Source organism: Capricornis sumatraensis, chromosome 2 (assembly GCF_032405125.1).
Source record: "Capricornis sumatraensis isolate serow.1 chromosome 2, serow.2, whole genome shotgun sequence".
NCBI lineage: Eukaryota > Metazoa > Chordata > Mammalia > Artiodactyla > Bovidae > Capricornis > Capricornis sumatraensis.
Window position 1 is genome coordinate 70179724 of NC_091070.1, and position 15582 is coordinate 70195305.

A 15582-nucleotide genomic window follows, 5' to 3' on the forward strand; every position below is an offset into this window, starting at 1 on the left:
TGTTTGTGAGAGCAGACGCTTGGCAGGTCTACATATGCCAGAGAGAACATCATTGAGTTTTATGTTTGTACACACACTCCTGCTTTCTGACTTGGCTTAATTCATCAGCATGGTTTGCAGAGATCTCCATAAAGTAGGATTTGACTTTAACGTTAACGTTCTAATGACGAGAGAAGGAAAAAAAAAGTCACCATATGTCTACTCTTTAGGGGTAATGTTTACACTGTCTAAATTAAAAAAAAAATATAAACAAGTAAACAAACAACACACATAGAAATATTAATAGCACAGATAAGTATTTCTTACATAAAAGGACAAGGAGGATTTCGGTTTCTAATCTAGGAACATCAGTCCCCCCAACACCACTCCTCCAACGTCTACTGAAAAGTAATACACATTATAATCACATTAGTTTTTATGTTGTATAAAGCTTAGTTTTAAATAACTTTGTAACTTTATCATGGTATGTACAGTCTACCGCTGGTTTCTTTCCCACTTTTCAGGGCCAGATTTAAAAATCTCATCCATAAAGAAAAGGTGGTGCCTTTGCCAGAGAACGCTGGTACCTTCTCCTAACATATTATGTCAGGGTGCCAGGTAGGAGCAAGCACCTCTTTCATTTTTTAAATTTATTTTTGCCCCTTCATCATAAATTTGTTTAATGTAAAATAAACAAATCCTTGATGAGGGTTTAACAAGGTTTTCAACATCTGTGCAGATCCATGTAATTTACTCCTAAAGAAGAAAAATCAGTTTAAAGCATGCCATGAAAACTGCTTTTAACAACAGTTTGGTCTAAGAGTGTGCGTGTGTGTATTAAGACAACAGTGGTTCCCAAGTGTGTGTGTGTGGTGTGTATCAAGACAACAGCAGTGGTTCCCAAGTGTGAGTGTGTGTGGTGTGTATTAAAAACAACAGCACTGGTTCCCAATCATTCTGTTTTACTCACAAAACCTGTATGGTGAATTTTACAGTGAAGCACAAGTTTGCCTGATAATACCATACCATTTCATCATCTCCCTCTTTCTTGTTTAACGCAACCTACCACAGAGATAAAATCCATGCCTGAACCCAACATGTTTGTGTTCTTCAAAAGCAAAGGCAATAGGCAGACGTCTGCATACCCTCTTAGGTGCAAAATGAACAAAGTACAGACAGTACAGTTAAGTCTTTTGAAAGAACCAAGCAATGCATATAACTTGAGGGTGTTTGTAAAAGTTACATCTTTACTAATATTTCCAAACTCACTCAATATTATAAAGAATATTATTTTTTGTCATCATGGGGGAAAATTTTATTAAATACATTTTTGGGTATGGATTAATTTTTTACCTTCCTAAAAGATAGGTTTATAATGAATTTATAATGATGTTTTCCTTCAGAATGAAATTTGGTTTGTAGTATAAAAAGCGAATAAATGAAAGTGAACAAATACAAAACTTCTTTTATTTTGCTAACCTGAAAATCGCTCTAGGTTTATTTTTGGTACACTTAATTCATTCAAAGCCGAACTTCCCTAATGCCTAACTTATGGGAGATATAAAGCAGGGCAAAGAATGCACTTTGGAAAAATTTTACTCATAAAAATACCAACTACCATCCATACCTACAGAAAACTAGTTGTGTTTAAAAATAAACTCTTTTCAAGGCTGGCCCCGAGCTTCAGTTATCTGCCCTCAGCCCCCAATCCAAAAGAGAAGCGTGGTTTCCAGACACAACATAACTGATACTTTTAAATGAGATAAGTGGAAAATGTTTTGTGTTCAAACAAGTAATATAAAAAGAAATTCTCATCAAGTATATTTTTTTCAGCTTGGCTTACTGCCATAGACGTCAGGAAACCATAAAGACTGGACAAAGCAAGCGCAGGCTCCCAGCAAGATCAGCCCTTGCAGGTGAGCGAGAAAATCTAGTTGTAGCCTTCACGACTTTGGCTTTGCTAGGACAGTGAGAGGTTATTCCACGACGGTAATGCAATCCTGGGTATCTGTAAGTGTACATGAAGAGAAATGGGGAGGGAGACAGAATGAATTCAGGCTTAGCCAAAAAATAAATAAGAGGGCAATTTGGTAACTGGGCGGAGAATTGAAAAATCACACCTTTCAGTCTCCACATTTTTCCTTTTGTTCAGTATATAAGGAGAAACCATCCGGAAGGAAGAAAGATTATGACTATCTATAAACTAACTGTTTGACAGAGACAGAAATGCTGATAATGAGTGGGTTGTGTCTGTAGTTCTTGGCTGTTCCCATGAGCAAGGGATGAAGGAAAACAGAAACTCTTGGTATGTTTGTCTAAAGAGGTAGTGGTGTGACCACGGGCAGCGAGAGTTCAGCTGAAGTTCAGGGCAGATGTTGCCAGGAGTTTACGCTGCAGGAAAGTAAAATTGCTTCCGGATTCACCTTCTCCTCCCAGATTCTCTTCCAGGATCGTCAGGGTCAAGCAACACTGTGGCACAAGGTGACGATGTCAGTGGGGAAGCAGGCGTGGAGCAGGATGCCCCTCTCCCGGTTACAGTCCAGCTCCTGGATAAACCCGTACCAGTAGATGACTAAGCCTGGCCCAAACCTGCAAAAGCATGAGAAAATAACACACACAGGCAGTATTGACATAATTCCAGAAAAAGGTAATCACTGATGCATGGATAAGATGACTAAATGACTTTACACAGTTTTTGTTTTGGTTGCTATGATTCTGACTGAAAGTAGCTGAAGTTAGACCAAAACGTTTATTTAATGGAAATGTTACCACCTTGGATGGATTTGTTACCTTTTTTTCAAGGAACCTGAACTATTTCACTGCCCTGATTTCCTCTCAGTCAGGTGTTACGCTGACTTAGCTGATGAAGGATAAAACAGAGTTGCAGTAGCACTGAGCTGGGGAGCACCAGGCTTGGGCTTTTAGTCTATTAATGTTCAGGGGCACAGCTGAGCACAGCTTCCCCGGTGGCTCAGCTGGTAAAGAATCTGCCTGCAATGCAAGAGACTGGAGCTTGATCCGGGGGTCAGGAAGATGCCCTGGAAAAGGGAATGGCAACCACTCCAGTATTCTTGCCTGGAGGGTTGCCTCCATGTAGAGGCGCCTGGTGGGTTACAATCCATGGGGTCCCAAAGAGTTGGACATGACTGAGTGATTAACACTTTCACATTCAGAGGCACCCTTTTAAAGGTTAAACTTACCTATTTTCAATTAAGTGGAAAAAACAAGTTTGAAAAGTAATATTGAAAAACGAAATGGCTCAAAGTCGTCTTCTTATAATATACCAGTAGGGCCAGAAGTTCCTTCTGCCCTATTCTTTCTAGTCTAAAAAAAACCAAACAAAACCACACACACACACATATGACAACTGGGATCCTACAGAGAAATCTCTTGACCCTCCTCTCTCTGCACTACAATTTCTTTTAAGCTTGAACATGGCATGAAATTTGGCTGTAGGTTCTTATCACGAAAACAAGGAATAATGCCATGTAGAGTTGAGAAAAAGTCTCGACAGATGCAGGCTTAAAACCTCAGTATTTCTAAATAATGCCTCCGAATTATCTCCAATTTAGTTAGCAGCACACTCAGGAAGTAGTCAGCAGGAAGTTGAGACCTCTAGGTTGGGTTCATAAAGATGTAATCATTATCAATCACCATGCACACAGAGATGTTTTGCACATCAGTTTCACGTTTTTCCTACCAAGAGTACTTAATTAAAGGGCAGCTCTACTTTTGGTGTTGTGTTGCAGGAATTTTACAGTGAAATCATAAATTATGAATGTTGGGTTAGTAAAAGGATGTCTAAAAACAGAACTGCTTTCTGTATTCTGACATTACAGCGGGCTGAATTGAGCTAGGCCAAAAGGCTTTTTCCTTCCATGATTTATTATATGCTGAAGTGTACTTGCCAAAACAAACAGTACAGGATGGGCTGTGAAATACTGTATGCACAGGAACAAGTTCAGTTGGATATCGTGGGATGGTTTATTTGGGGATTCACATCAGGAAGGTAGCCAAGCTGGATGCAAGATTAACTGAAACCTTTGCATCCTCGCTGTGCAGGGACAGAATCCTGAGATGGCAGCTCTCAACAACTGAACATATTCGGGGGATGGGGTGGGGGTCACAGGAGCCATCCAGAATGCAATGCCTTGGAGTACCAGGCCCTGCCAACATTTACCCTCAGGGCTGACTGCACATGCTTTTGTTTCTCAGTATCTCTGAAGAATCTCCTTTGTGGTCAGAAGAATCAGGCACCTAAGGTGGCAGGTATGCACACCTCCCCGCTCTGCTGCCACTCTTCCCCACTGTGCTTACTTGCCCATCAGGTGAAGCTCACACCTAAACAAGGTATTGCTTCCATTGGGGTTTCTTAGTAACTCTCAATCACAAACAACTGTCTGCAATGGATACCACTTGGTTTCTTGATTTCACAAAGAGCTCTGTGACTAGTATCAGATGATCTTGGGTTTGTCAAGACAAGTCTGGCAAAAGCAGGAAGATCTGTGATTCTGAGGGTCATGCCTGAGATGCCTTTAAACCTTCCGGTCAGTAAAGCAGCCCTGAGTCACAGTCTCGAGAAACCTAACTAATGTTAACCTCAACACGTATCTCCTGTTTTATTACGCAGCCATTCTGGAAGCTGTGATGTTCTTTAGAAAGGTGCTCATATTTTTACAAAGGGAGGAAAAAAAAAAAGGCAATCTAACCAGTCATGGGAAAGAACAAAAGAATATATAGAGGTCATAAACAACAAGCCCAGTGTTTTAAAGATTTAATAAAACAAAAACACATATCACCAGCACTGAGAGAGTGAGAGCAGTCTGCTCTTTACCTGAATCATAAGCCAAAGGACACGAGGCATGACGGCTCTTTACGAAAAGGGCAATTTCTAGGCATTAAAATCAGGCTGGGGAACACCTCGATGACCAAGAAAGTAGACTTGTGTTTCACTTGTGAGGCAACAGATGAAATCAGCAACCAGAAACTGTTTTGCAAGATTGTGCCTCTGGATTGCTTTCATGTCCCAGCTATTGTAAACACTGCTGCAATGAACACTGGGGTACACATGTCTCCTTCAGTTCTGGTTTCCTCAGGGTATATGCCCAGCAGTGGGACTGCTGGGTCATAGGGAGTTCTAGTCCCAGTTTTTTAAGGAATCTCCATATTATTCTCCATAGTGGCTGTACCACTTTGTATTCCCACCCACAGTGTAAGAGGGTTCCCTTTTCTCCACACTCTCTCCAGCATTTATTGTCTGTAGACTTTTTGATGATGGCCATTCTGAGTGGTATGAGATGATACCTCATTGTGGTTTTGATCTGCATTTCTCTGATAATGAGTGATGTTGAGCATCTTTTCATCAGCAGATGAATGGACAAGGAAGTTGTGGTACATATACACAATGGAATATTACTCAGCTATAACAAGGAATGCATTTGAGTTAGTTCTAATGAGGTGGATGAACCTGGAGCCTACTATACAGAGTGAAATAAGTCAGAAAGAGAAAGACAAATACTGTATGTTAATGCATATATATAGAATTTAGAAATATGGTACCAATGATCCTGCATGCAGGGCAGCAAAGGAGACACAGACATAAAGAACAGACTTTTGGATGTAGTGGGAGAAGGTGAGGGTGGGATGATTTGAAAGAATAGCACCGAAAGATGTATATTACCATATGTAAAATAGAGGACCGGTGCAAGTTTGATGCACTGAAGCAGGGCACCCGAAGCCAGTGCTCTGGGACAGGGAGGGGGGTTCAGGTTGGGGGTGACACGTGTATACCTGTGGCTGATTCACGCTGATATACAGCAAAACCAATCACAATACTGTAAAGTAATTATCCTCCAATTAAGATAAATACATTAAACAAAAATAAATGGAAGATTGTGAATCTGAATGTTTCATGTAGTGGTTTGCTAGGAGGATTCTCTAAAGGTAGCAACACAGATATTTGAGCTATTTTTAGTATATATGGGAAATGACTCATAATAAGGCTCTACCACCCAAATCTTTGTTCCCTAGCTTCTGGGTGACATTATATTAACTTGGGTAATACCAGCTCTCTTGTGTAACTCAAAAGCTCTGACAGTATATCTTAATTAATCAAAAACAAGGAAATATAACTTCCCTTTGTAAATAGAGATTGGCAGATGAAGGCTTTCAAATTATGTAGTCTTTGAATGACAAAAATAATGGGGACTACAGATGGTGACAAGTTTGGAAATTTAATGAGAAAACAAGATCTGGCCTTGTTCCCAGCACCTTGAGTGCATTTCTGATGTTTCTCCAATAGCTCAGGGTGTAGAGATTATCAGATGCTGGCAAGATAACCTTTCAGCAACTTATCCATTTATGAAGAGGCTGACCATATTAAGCAACCTTGTATGATCAATTCCTTGATTACTGGAACTTACAGAAGGGAGCATGTGGGCTGACAATTTGAAAAACCAAGCAACCTATCTCTAGTGTTGCCATCTGAAAAGGTGTAAAACAGGGAGAGGACCAAGACCTAGGAAATTTTTAGGTCGGGCAAATACATGCTTAGGTACCTAGAGATTTCACCTTTTTTGATGTCTACTGGATAAGAATGAGATCACTGGGAAGGCAAACACAACCTTTGTGACCAATAAAAATCAAAGAGACTATTAACAGAATTTAAAAGAAAATAGAGTCCCTGGAAATGAGCAAATGTGCAAAGCAGAGGGTTGGTCTGCTATTAGGACTGCAGCCCTCCCTACCAGGCTTGAGATACTGGGTAATGGGATGTGTATGGATCTCCGAATTGACTGTGTAAACACATTTCAAGGTTGACTATAATTTGGAAGTTACTATTTCCATGGTCAAATAATATGACCAAAGCCTCCAAATGATTTTAAAAACTACTGTGGAGCACAGCCTGGAATGTGAGTGAGTCTTGAACAAGTAATTTTGCCTGCAAATAAAATACTACCAAATTAGCAAAAATAACAAATACCTCTTGAAAACATGGGAGGTGAAAATCAAAAGCCATGGCAGACCTTGAGGGTATGAAAAATAAAGCTCCTTATAAATAATGACAACCTTATAAATGTGTTTCTCTGGTTTCCTTCCATTTTAGAGTAGTTAGAGAAATTAAGTAGGAGACGAATGAAAACTGGGTACCCTTTTGTAGGTTTTGAGCATATGTATCTCCATATGCTTCACCATTTGTCTCTCTGCTCTACTGTGATCCTTTTGAGGGCAAAGAGCATGTTTCACTTACATTTGTATCCTCTAGACCTAGCACAGTACCTGGTACATGACAGATACCCTTGGAAAAGATGGAGAACACAGTGTTAGTAATAATAGAATCAGACAGCTTTGCACTGGTTACTGGATCAGTGGCCACCTAGACACAGGCAAGATGGAAGGGCTCAGCCATTGCCATGGTTTGGTAATTTTATGAGTGACCAGGAAGGGCACCCCAATAGCATACTTACAGATCACAGTGCTAGTCATAATAACAGTTACAACATTAATTATTAATAATTTCATAGCACTGACTATGTGACAGACACTGTTCTAGGCACTTCACATGTGTGGATCCATTTAATTCTCAGATCAGCTCCATGAGGGAGGAAGTTATTGTCCACAATTTACAAAAAAAGAAACTGAGGTACATAGAAATTTAAGTATCTTGCCAGAGGTCGTGTAGCTAAAAAGTAGAGGAATCTGCTTTGGAAGCCAGGATTGGCTGGAGGGTCTGTGATTGTCTTGCTATGATGTAGTGATCAGTCTACTAAATATGGTAACACAGTATTAGACTTCAACCAGAAAAAGAGCAGAGATGCTCTATGCACTGGTCAGACCACACCTAGATTGCTGTGGAGGGTTCTGGTGTCATATTTTAAGGTGAATATCTCTAGTCTGGAACTGATCTGGAGGAGAACTCTAGGATGAGTGAGGAAGCATTAGAATAACAAAGCACATACGACTTGGAAATGGACACTTACAGTGGTAATATGCTCACTCACGACCTTTGGATTTTTACAGTGCTCCCGGGAGAAGGAACTGGATTCCTGGTGTAGCTCTTGAGCACAGATGTAGGGCAATGTTTGAAAGTAACCAAGAATCAGATTTTGATTCAACATGAAGAACAATCACTGAGTGAGTTTGGAAGTAGATCTTTCCTCAGTCAAACCTCCAGAGGAGACCACAGACCCTGGGGCAATGTCTCGAGTGCAGCCCGTGAGAGCAGGCAAAGAGGGTGACTCGGGAAAGCTGCGCCCATATTCCTGACCCGCCGAAAAAGTCAGATAACAAATGTGCCTTATTTTAAGTCATTTCGTTTGGGGCAGTGTTTTATATAGCAGTAGATAACTAATAGATATACCTGCACCATAGACTTGAGTACTCAAATACCATTCTTCAACATATGCAGTATGGAGAGTCCTGTTGTCTACAGGTTGTCTTTTGTTAGTTAAACTTGAACCTAGACTATACAGCAGAAGGAGTTACCGAATGAGATTATCAGTAAGTAGAAACTCTTTCAGAGAAGGCAATGGCACCCCACTCCAGTACTCTCGCCTGGAAAATCCCATGGACGGAGGAGCCTGGTAGGCTGCAGTCCGTGGGGTCACTAAGAGTTGAACACGACTGAGCGACTTCACTTTCACTTTTCACTTTCATGATTGGACAAGGAAATGGCAGTCCACTCCAGTATTCTTGTCTGGAGATTCCCAGGGACAGAGGAGCCTGTTGGGGTGCCGTCTATGGGGTCGCACAGAGTCGGACACGACTGACGCGACTTAGCAGCAGCAGAAACTCTTTATCAGGGCAAATCTCAGATACAAAGCAACTCTGTCCTAATACGCTAACAGAGCTTTTTGGCTCCTGACTGACTATACCCCAATTCCCCTCCCTGCTGTGTATCTAGGATGCTGGGGTTTCCCAAAGAACTAGAGAAATTATATATAAAATGAAGAATTCTGCATGTTTCTCCCAGTTCTGTGGTTTTGGTGTTAAACTTGGCTATTGGGCTTCTGAAGCTGCAAAGAGAGGGTGGAGACAGGATGTGGGATGTTGGTTATAGGCACAACTCTTTGCCAGTTGAGGTGACTGTTAACAACTAAGGAACAGACATTTTAAAAAATCCAGTTGGGCTAATCCAAGCTTGTTGGGTGTTGGGGCAAATCGATTTTGTCAGTCTCAACAGGTGCTGAGGACAATCCAGGAAAAATAAATGCTGGTTACATTTTGTTCAGTTAAAAAAGGCAGCTCAATCTGTAAGATATTTTTTAAAAAATTGTCAACAAAAATGTTTTTAAAATGGTATTTCAGAGAGTAAACTCTTAAGTTTTTCAGAAAAATGTAGCTATCCTCAGATAATCTCTAAGGTTGTCAGATTATGAATGTTGGACAGAATATGGCACAAATTATACATCAAGTCTTCCACAACTCTCGGAGAAACTCAGAGGCACAGATAGAAAATGTGAGCTCCCAAATTCATGAAGAACTTGCTTATTTCTTTTAAGCTATATAAAAAAATTACTCTCTCTTCCTTGTCATGCCTCTGTGCTATACTATAACACAGGAATTAGGTGGATGGTAGTTTTACTTATGGAGAAAAGAGAAGACTACTAACTTTCTATTATTAAGACTTCTGTGAAAGAGAAGAGTGAAAAAGTTGGCTTAAAACTCAACAATCAGAAAGCTAAGATCACAGCATCTGGTCCTATCACTTCATGGCAAACAGATGGGGAAACAATGCAAGCAGTGAGAAACTTTATTTTGGGGGGCTCCAAAATCACTGCAGATGGTGACTGCAGCCATGAAATTAAAAGATGCTTTCTCCTTTGAAGAAAAGCTATGACCAACCTAGACAGCATATTAAAAAGCAGAGACATTCCTTTGCCAACAAAGGTCTGCCTAGTCAAAGCTATGGTTTTTCCAGTAGTCATGTATGGATGTGAGAATTGGACTATAAAGAAAGCTGAGTGCCAAAGAATTAATGCTTTTGAACTGTGGTGTTGGAGGAGACTCTTGAGAGTCCCTTGGACTGCAAGGAGATCCAACCAGTCCATCCTAAAGGAAATCCATCCTGAATATTCATTGGAAGGACTGATGCTGAGGCTGAAACTCCAATACTTTGGCCACCTTCAGATGTGAAGAACTGACTCATTGGAAAAGACCCTGATGCTGGGAAAGACTGAAGGTGGGAGGGGAAGGAGACAACAGAGGATGAGATGGTTGGATGCATTTTCAACTCTATGGACAGAAGTTTGAGTAAACTCTGGGAGTTGGTGATGGACAGGGAAGCCTGGCATGCTGCAGTCCATGGGTTTACAAAGAGTCAGACATGACTGAGTGACTGAACTGACTGACTGACTGAGGTATCCTCTTCAGAGAGGCTGAAATGAAATGTAAATGCAGGAAATGAGAGATTTCCAATCGCATATTAGATATCATTTTGCTAAATTAGCCCCAGTAGCCAACTCCCTGGTTGGCTCCCTACAGCCCATTTAGCTTCTATTTCTCCACAGATTTCAGAGGGCCTGTGATCAGACATGGAGAAGGCAATGGCACCCCACTCCAGTACTCTTGCCTGTAAAATCCCATGGATGGAGGAGCCTAGTGGGCTGCAGTCCATGGGGTCGTGAAGAGTTGGACACGACTGAGCGACTTCACTTTCACTTTTCACTTTCATGCATTGGAGAAGGAAATGGCAACCCACTCCAGTGTTCTTGCCTGGAGAATCCCAGGGACGGAGGAGCCTGGTGGGCTGCCGTCTATGGGGTCGCACAGAGTTGGACACGACTGAAGCGACTTAGCAGCAGCAGTGACCAAACATAACGTCTATAAAGATGTTGTTTAAATACAAATTAAACGATTCTAGTACCTAACAGCAAAGAGGTAACTAACATTTACTGTGTGCTTATTATGTGGCTGGCAGTGTTTCAAGTGCTTTTATGTATACAGGCTAATTTAATATGCACAAGCCAGCCCCTTATGTGAGAAGGAGTAGGCTGTGTGTGCTATGATTATCCCTATTTCACAGATGAAAAAACTGAGGCAAAGAAATGGTCAGAAATGTATCTCATATTTATGGAAATAACTTCGCTTATCAATGGTTTCAGCTCCAAGAAAAAATAACTATGTATTAAAAAAAAATCAACACGCTTTTGTATCTCTTTTGATAATATGAAGGTGAATGGTGGTGGGATTCATATTCAATTGTACAATTTGGGTATCTACATAGAATAAGAGAAAACTCATGACACTGATCATATCCTTCTTTTCTCAATGAGCTGCATTGCTATAATTACATTTAAAAAAGGATTCTAATGCATGAGGGTTCTGCAATATAAATCTGGATCAAGTCAATAAAATAAACAATTTTCATCTGAAGGATGACAAGAGGACTATGGAATGATTTGATGATGTTAGTCAAGTTCTTGGTCATGAGGGTCTTCATCAAACAATAAAAACAAAACCTAGTTGTATTGATTCAAAATCTTTGTTCCCAACCCAAACTTCTTCAATTCATAAGCAAATAGGAAACTCCTCTCCAAAAGAGGAATAGCAGAAAATCTTTTTTTTTTTTTCCCTTTCTTATTTTGAGTTGCTGTGTGGGGTCTGAAGTATCTTCTGAGGATGTGTGCAGGCATGTGGCTGTTGGAAGTCAATTGTTTCACCATCAAAAAGACTTGCATGTGGTTTTTATGAAGAATGCATTCTCAAACACACAGTCCAGGATGAAGGAGAAATATAAAACATCTTGTAATTGTTTTAAAATAAACTCTTACACTGTTTATTTAGTTTTAATCTGTGTGTTGTAGATTGGTTATGCACTTGTTAATCACTGTTGTATGTATCTCCAGACAGAGTTGTAAATAACTTTTCAGTCCAAGTGAAATATGCTTGCACATGTTTATATGCAAAGTATGTGTGTATTTATGCCTGTGTATAAATATGTGTACAATAATAATAGATTAGTGATCATGTAATACAGCGTCTTAAGGTTCTGGCACTACGGTCAATTTCACATACAAAGCAAATATTCTTTTTTTGGTAATATCTAGAGATGAAGTAAAAATATAAATTGATTGTTTCATTTGCTTTTTTTGGCTTGGCAACTCTGTTTGCAAACTGAAATGACTAAAGAAATAGAATCCTAGTTACAAATATTCTTGCTGGGTTTATGGATCTTCATGATTAAAAATGCAAGTCTATATCTTTGTAACATCAACTTACTGTCTATAATCTTAAAAATAAAAAAGGAGACTATGTGAGAAATACTGATTCACTTTTGGCTTTTATGCCACATAGAAAGTAAACAGATAATATATTATTTTGAAGAAAATTTAAAATGTATATAAATACACAACCACAACCACCTGAAATTCTCCTTGCTGTTTATATAACTCAGCATTTTCATGTCTATATTAAATTGCCTGGAAAAGTGCTTAACTTCCACTTCACTTTGTCCTGTGTTGGGTATTCTTAGATGCTATACTAACAGTCTTTCTTGCCTATAGGAAATCTCTCCTCAAAAGAGAAAAATTGAGGTAGGTGGGAGAGAAAATAAAAGCAGAAGCTTTTTTATATTTAATCCATTGTTTTTAATATCTGTTTCCTTGGAGAAACACTACTTCCTGGCTCTCTGCATTTGCCTATTAAGAATTTAATGTAAGCCTGCATATATTTAAGTGTAAAAATAAGTTATCAATTGAGTAATATAATAATAATAATTGAATAAATAAGATGCCAAAAGATCACAGTGCAAGAATAATTAGAACAATAACATGATGTTCTAGAAGTCTTCATAGACAAGGCAAGTTCTCAGCTATGCTGCATTTATTCATATAATGGCCTTTTAATTTTCTCCATTAAACCCATTTTTTTGAGAGAAGAATGAAGATTGGGACTAGAGGTTCTGAGAGATAGAGAGGGATGGCAGAATCAGAAGTATATTGAGATTATTTTATTGTGAAACTAGAGAATGAGCTTAAGTATGCTAGCCCTGTTTTTTTGTTTCAAATGAGGATGTATGAAGTGGATAGTACAATGTTTCTCCTTTTTTCTCCAATGGGATGGAAAGAAAAGAGAAACACCAAATGCAGTGAAAGAAACCAAACAATAAAAAAATCACAAAGTACCCAAGGTCATATTTGCTTTGAAAATACTTAAGTAGTAAGAGTGACAGGACACTTCAGGGGACCTTGGGTGCAAATCATATCTCTCTCTCTAGAATTTATACCCCAGCCTTCTACCAAAAGTTGGGGTAGCTTACAAAATTGGTCGTGTGAATTATTACATGTTTTCTCAGTTATTTCCCCAGGGAACCATGCCAAAGGCAAACCCATCATTTCAGCTGATTTAGGGTTTGATGTCAGAGAATTTATAATTGACACGACAACCATAATGGAAAGCGATCATCATGCTGGCAACACATGGGGCTGACGGTGCAACAGTCCATTTCGGTATTTGCCAGTGAGTCAACCATGGACTTGCTCTCATAAACGTTGAGGGTATTTCTGAACTTTTTATTACCAACTTCCTGAATACTAGAAATCAGAAATTATAAAACAGAAACTGTTTTTATCACAAAAATCTTGCCAATTTTTTGCACATAGTCTTTTATTATTAGGTAGAAGGGGAGGGGGCCTCTGTTTCCTCAGCTCAGTTCATGGAAGATCACAGGGTAACCCAGAGTTCAGTCAGACGTTTATCTCAAGACACAAAGAGATTTATGGGTTCTGGATATATATACGTCTGCTTAAAATAAAAAAAATTATTGGAATTTTCATCCTTGGCAAAGTCAAGTAACTAAAGGATTAAGGCTGATACATGTTTGCCCTATAAATCTATCATTAACCAAATGTGACACAATGCTTCAGGTATGTCAGATCTCAACTTGCTCTAAATGTGTAGTTAAAATTTTCTTTTACTCATGATAAATCCTTCATGATAAGGAAAGTCTCTCTGGCTAAATCATCACAGTCCTCAAAAGCAAACTTCTCAATTTTATAGATTCATAAAGGCAAATGCTGGAAAGAGGAGAAAAAAGAAATGAGAAGGTAGAACCATCCATGTCATTAGGAAAAATGGCCTGGTAAAGAGAAACAAACAAACAAAAAATATCTCAGAAAAAAAAAAAAAAGAATAATCTAGCCTGGCAGTTATTAAACAAACACTTTTTAGAATACAAAGTTCCGTGAGAACAGCTTGTATTTCAGAGGCACGCGGGAGTCAACCAATGAATATTGGGTGAGTGGATACATGAATACATGAACGAAAATACGACAGGGCCGCTGCCTCAGGAGAAGCTGTGGACGCTACCACAGCAGAGGCATCGCTTTGCTGACAAAGGTCCATATAGTCAAGGCTATGGTTTTTCCAGTAGTCAGGTAAGGATGTGAGAGTTGGACCATAAAGAGGGCTGAGCACTAAAGAACTGATGCTTACAAACTGAAGTGCTGGAGAAGACTCTTGAGAGTCCCTTGGACAGCAAGGAGATCCAACTAGTCAATCCTAAAGGAAATTAACCCTGAATATTTTTGGAAGGACTGATGCTGAAGCTGAAGCTCCAATACTTTGGCCACCTCCTGCGAAGAGTTGACTCACTGGAAAAGACCCTGATTCTGGGAAAGACTGAGGGCAGGAGAAGACGGGGGCAACAGAGAATGAGATGGTTGGATGGCATCATCAAATGAATGGATATGAATTTGAGAAAACTCAGGGAGATAACAAATGACAGGGAAGCCTGGCATGTTACAGTCCATGGGGTCACAAAGAGTCGGACACAACTGAATAACAACATTTGGGGGGAAAAATCTTTTGCTGATACTCTCCACCATGTAGGGAAGAAAAATCATTTTTAAACATGAGAAAATGAGCCTTAAAAACATGCCTGAGTTGCACATTCTGAAGAGCTAGCTCCCAGAGGGGCTGTTAGGAATCCCTGCTTTCCAGGTTGCTATGGAGGAGATGATGCTGTGGCTTAAAACCTGGTAGAAAACAGAAGTACCATTCCCTGGAAGGGCCACTCCTGGTGGTTGAGGTGGTGACTGTAAGGTGGGTGGGAACTGACTGCTAAGAAAAACTAAGCACCTGGGAACCAATCGCTGCACACAGGTGGCTCTCTTGAAATACAATCAATTCAGGTAGGCTTTTGTTTACAGTAGCTTTTATCTAGAAGATAAGGTTGTAAAAACATCAATCAAAATGAAGTACTACTGTTCCTGGCCATATCTCAGCAGGTTCATCTGTTTTATTTCTTCCTCCCTTTCCAAATACCTTAAGGTGTTTAAGATGAGTGAAGAGATTTCAAACTATGAAAGTGAACTGTATTTGTGTAGGACATGTTGGTTTGCACTCTGCGAACCACACGTGCCATCGATACGGTGCCTGTAGCATTCTCAGGCCCAGGTGGAGTCTGTATTCCTATTGCTTTACTTTCTAATAATACGTAAACTTTAAAAAATGATCTTTACACATTTGCAACAGTGCTTCTTTAAGAAAAACAAGGATCTGGTGGCTTCTATACACTGGGTTAAGGCTTTTAGTTTATTTCTACCCTTCCCCCCAAAAAAGGTACAAGAAAATAGCAAATTAGAAATAGAATATTGAGCTTGG

At 39.6% G+C, this 15582-nt stretch overlaps 1 protein-coding gene across 3 annotated transcripts in view; it reads right to left on the reverse strand.

Annotated features, from left to right (window-relative positions):
- Nucleotides 1-1219: 1219 nt before the first annotated feature.
- The window catches only part of CDIN1 (CDAN1 interacting nuclease 1), a 232919-nt gene continuing 218556 nt past the window's right edge, over nucleotides 1220-15582 (reverse strand). For all 3 annotated transcript variants that reach the window (XM_068964969.1, XM_068964968.1, XM_068964967.1), the window contains one exon: nucleotides 1220-2568. In XM_068964969.1, the coding sequence (XP_068821070.1) occupies nucleotides 2439-2568 (130 nt within the window). In that variant the 3' untranslated portion in view covers nucleotides 1220-2438. The remainder of the gene's footprint in view (nucleotides 2569-15582) is intronic.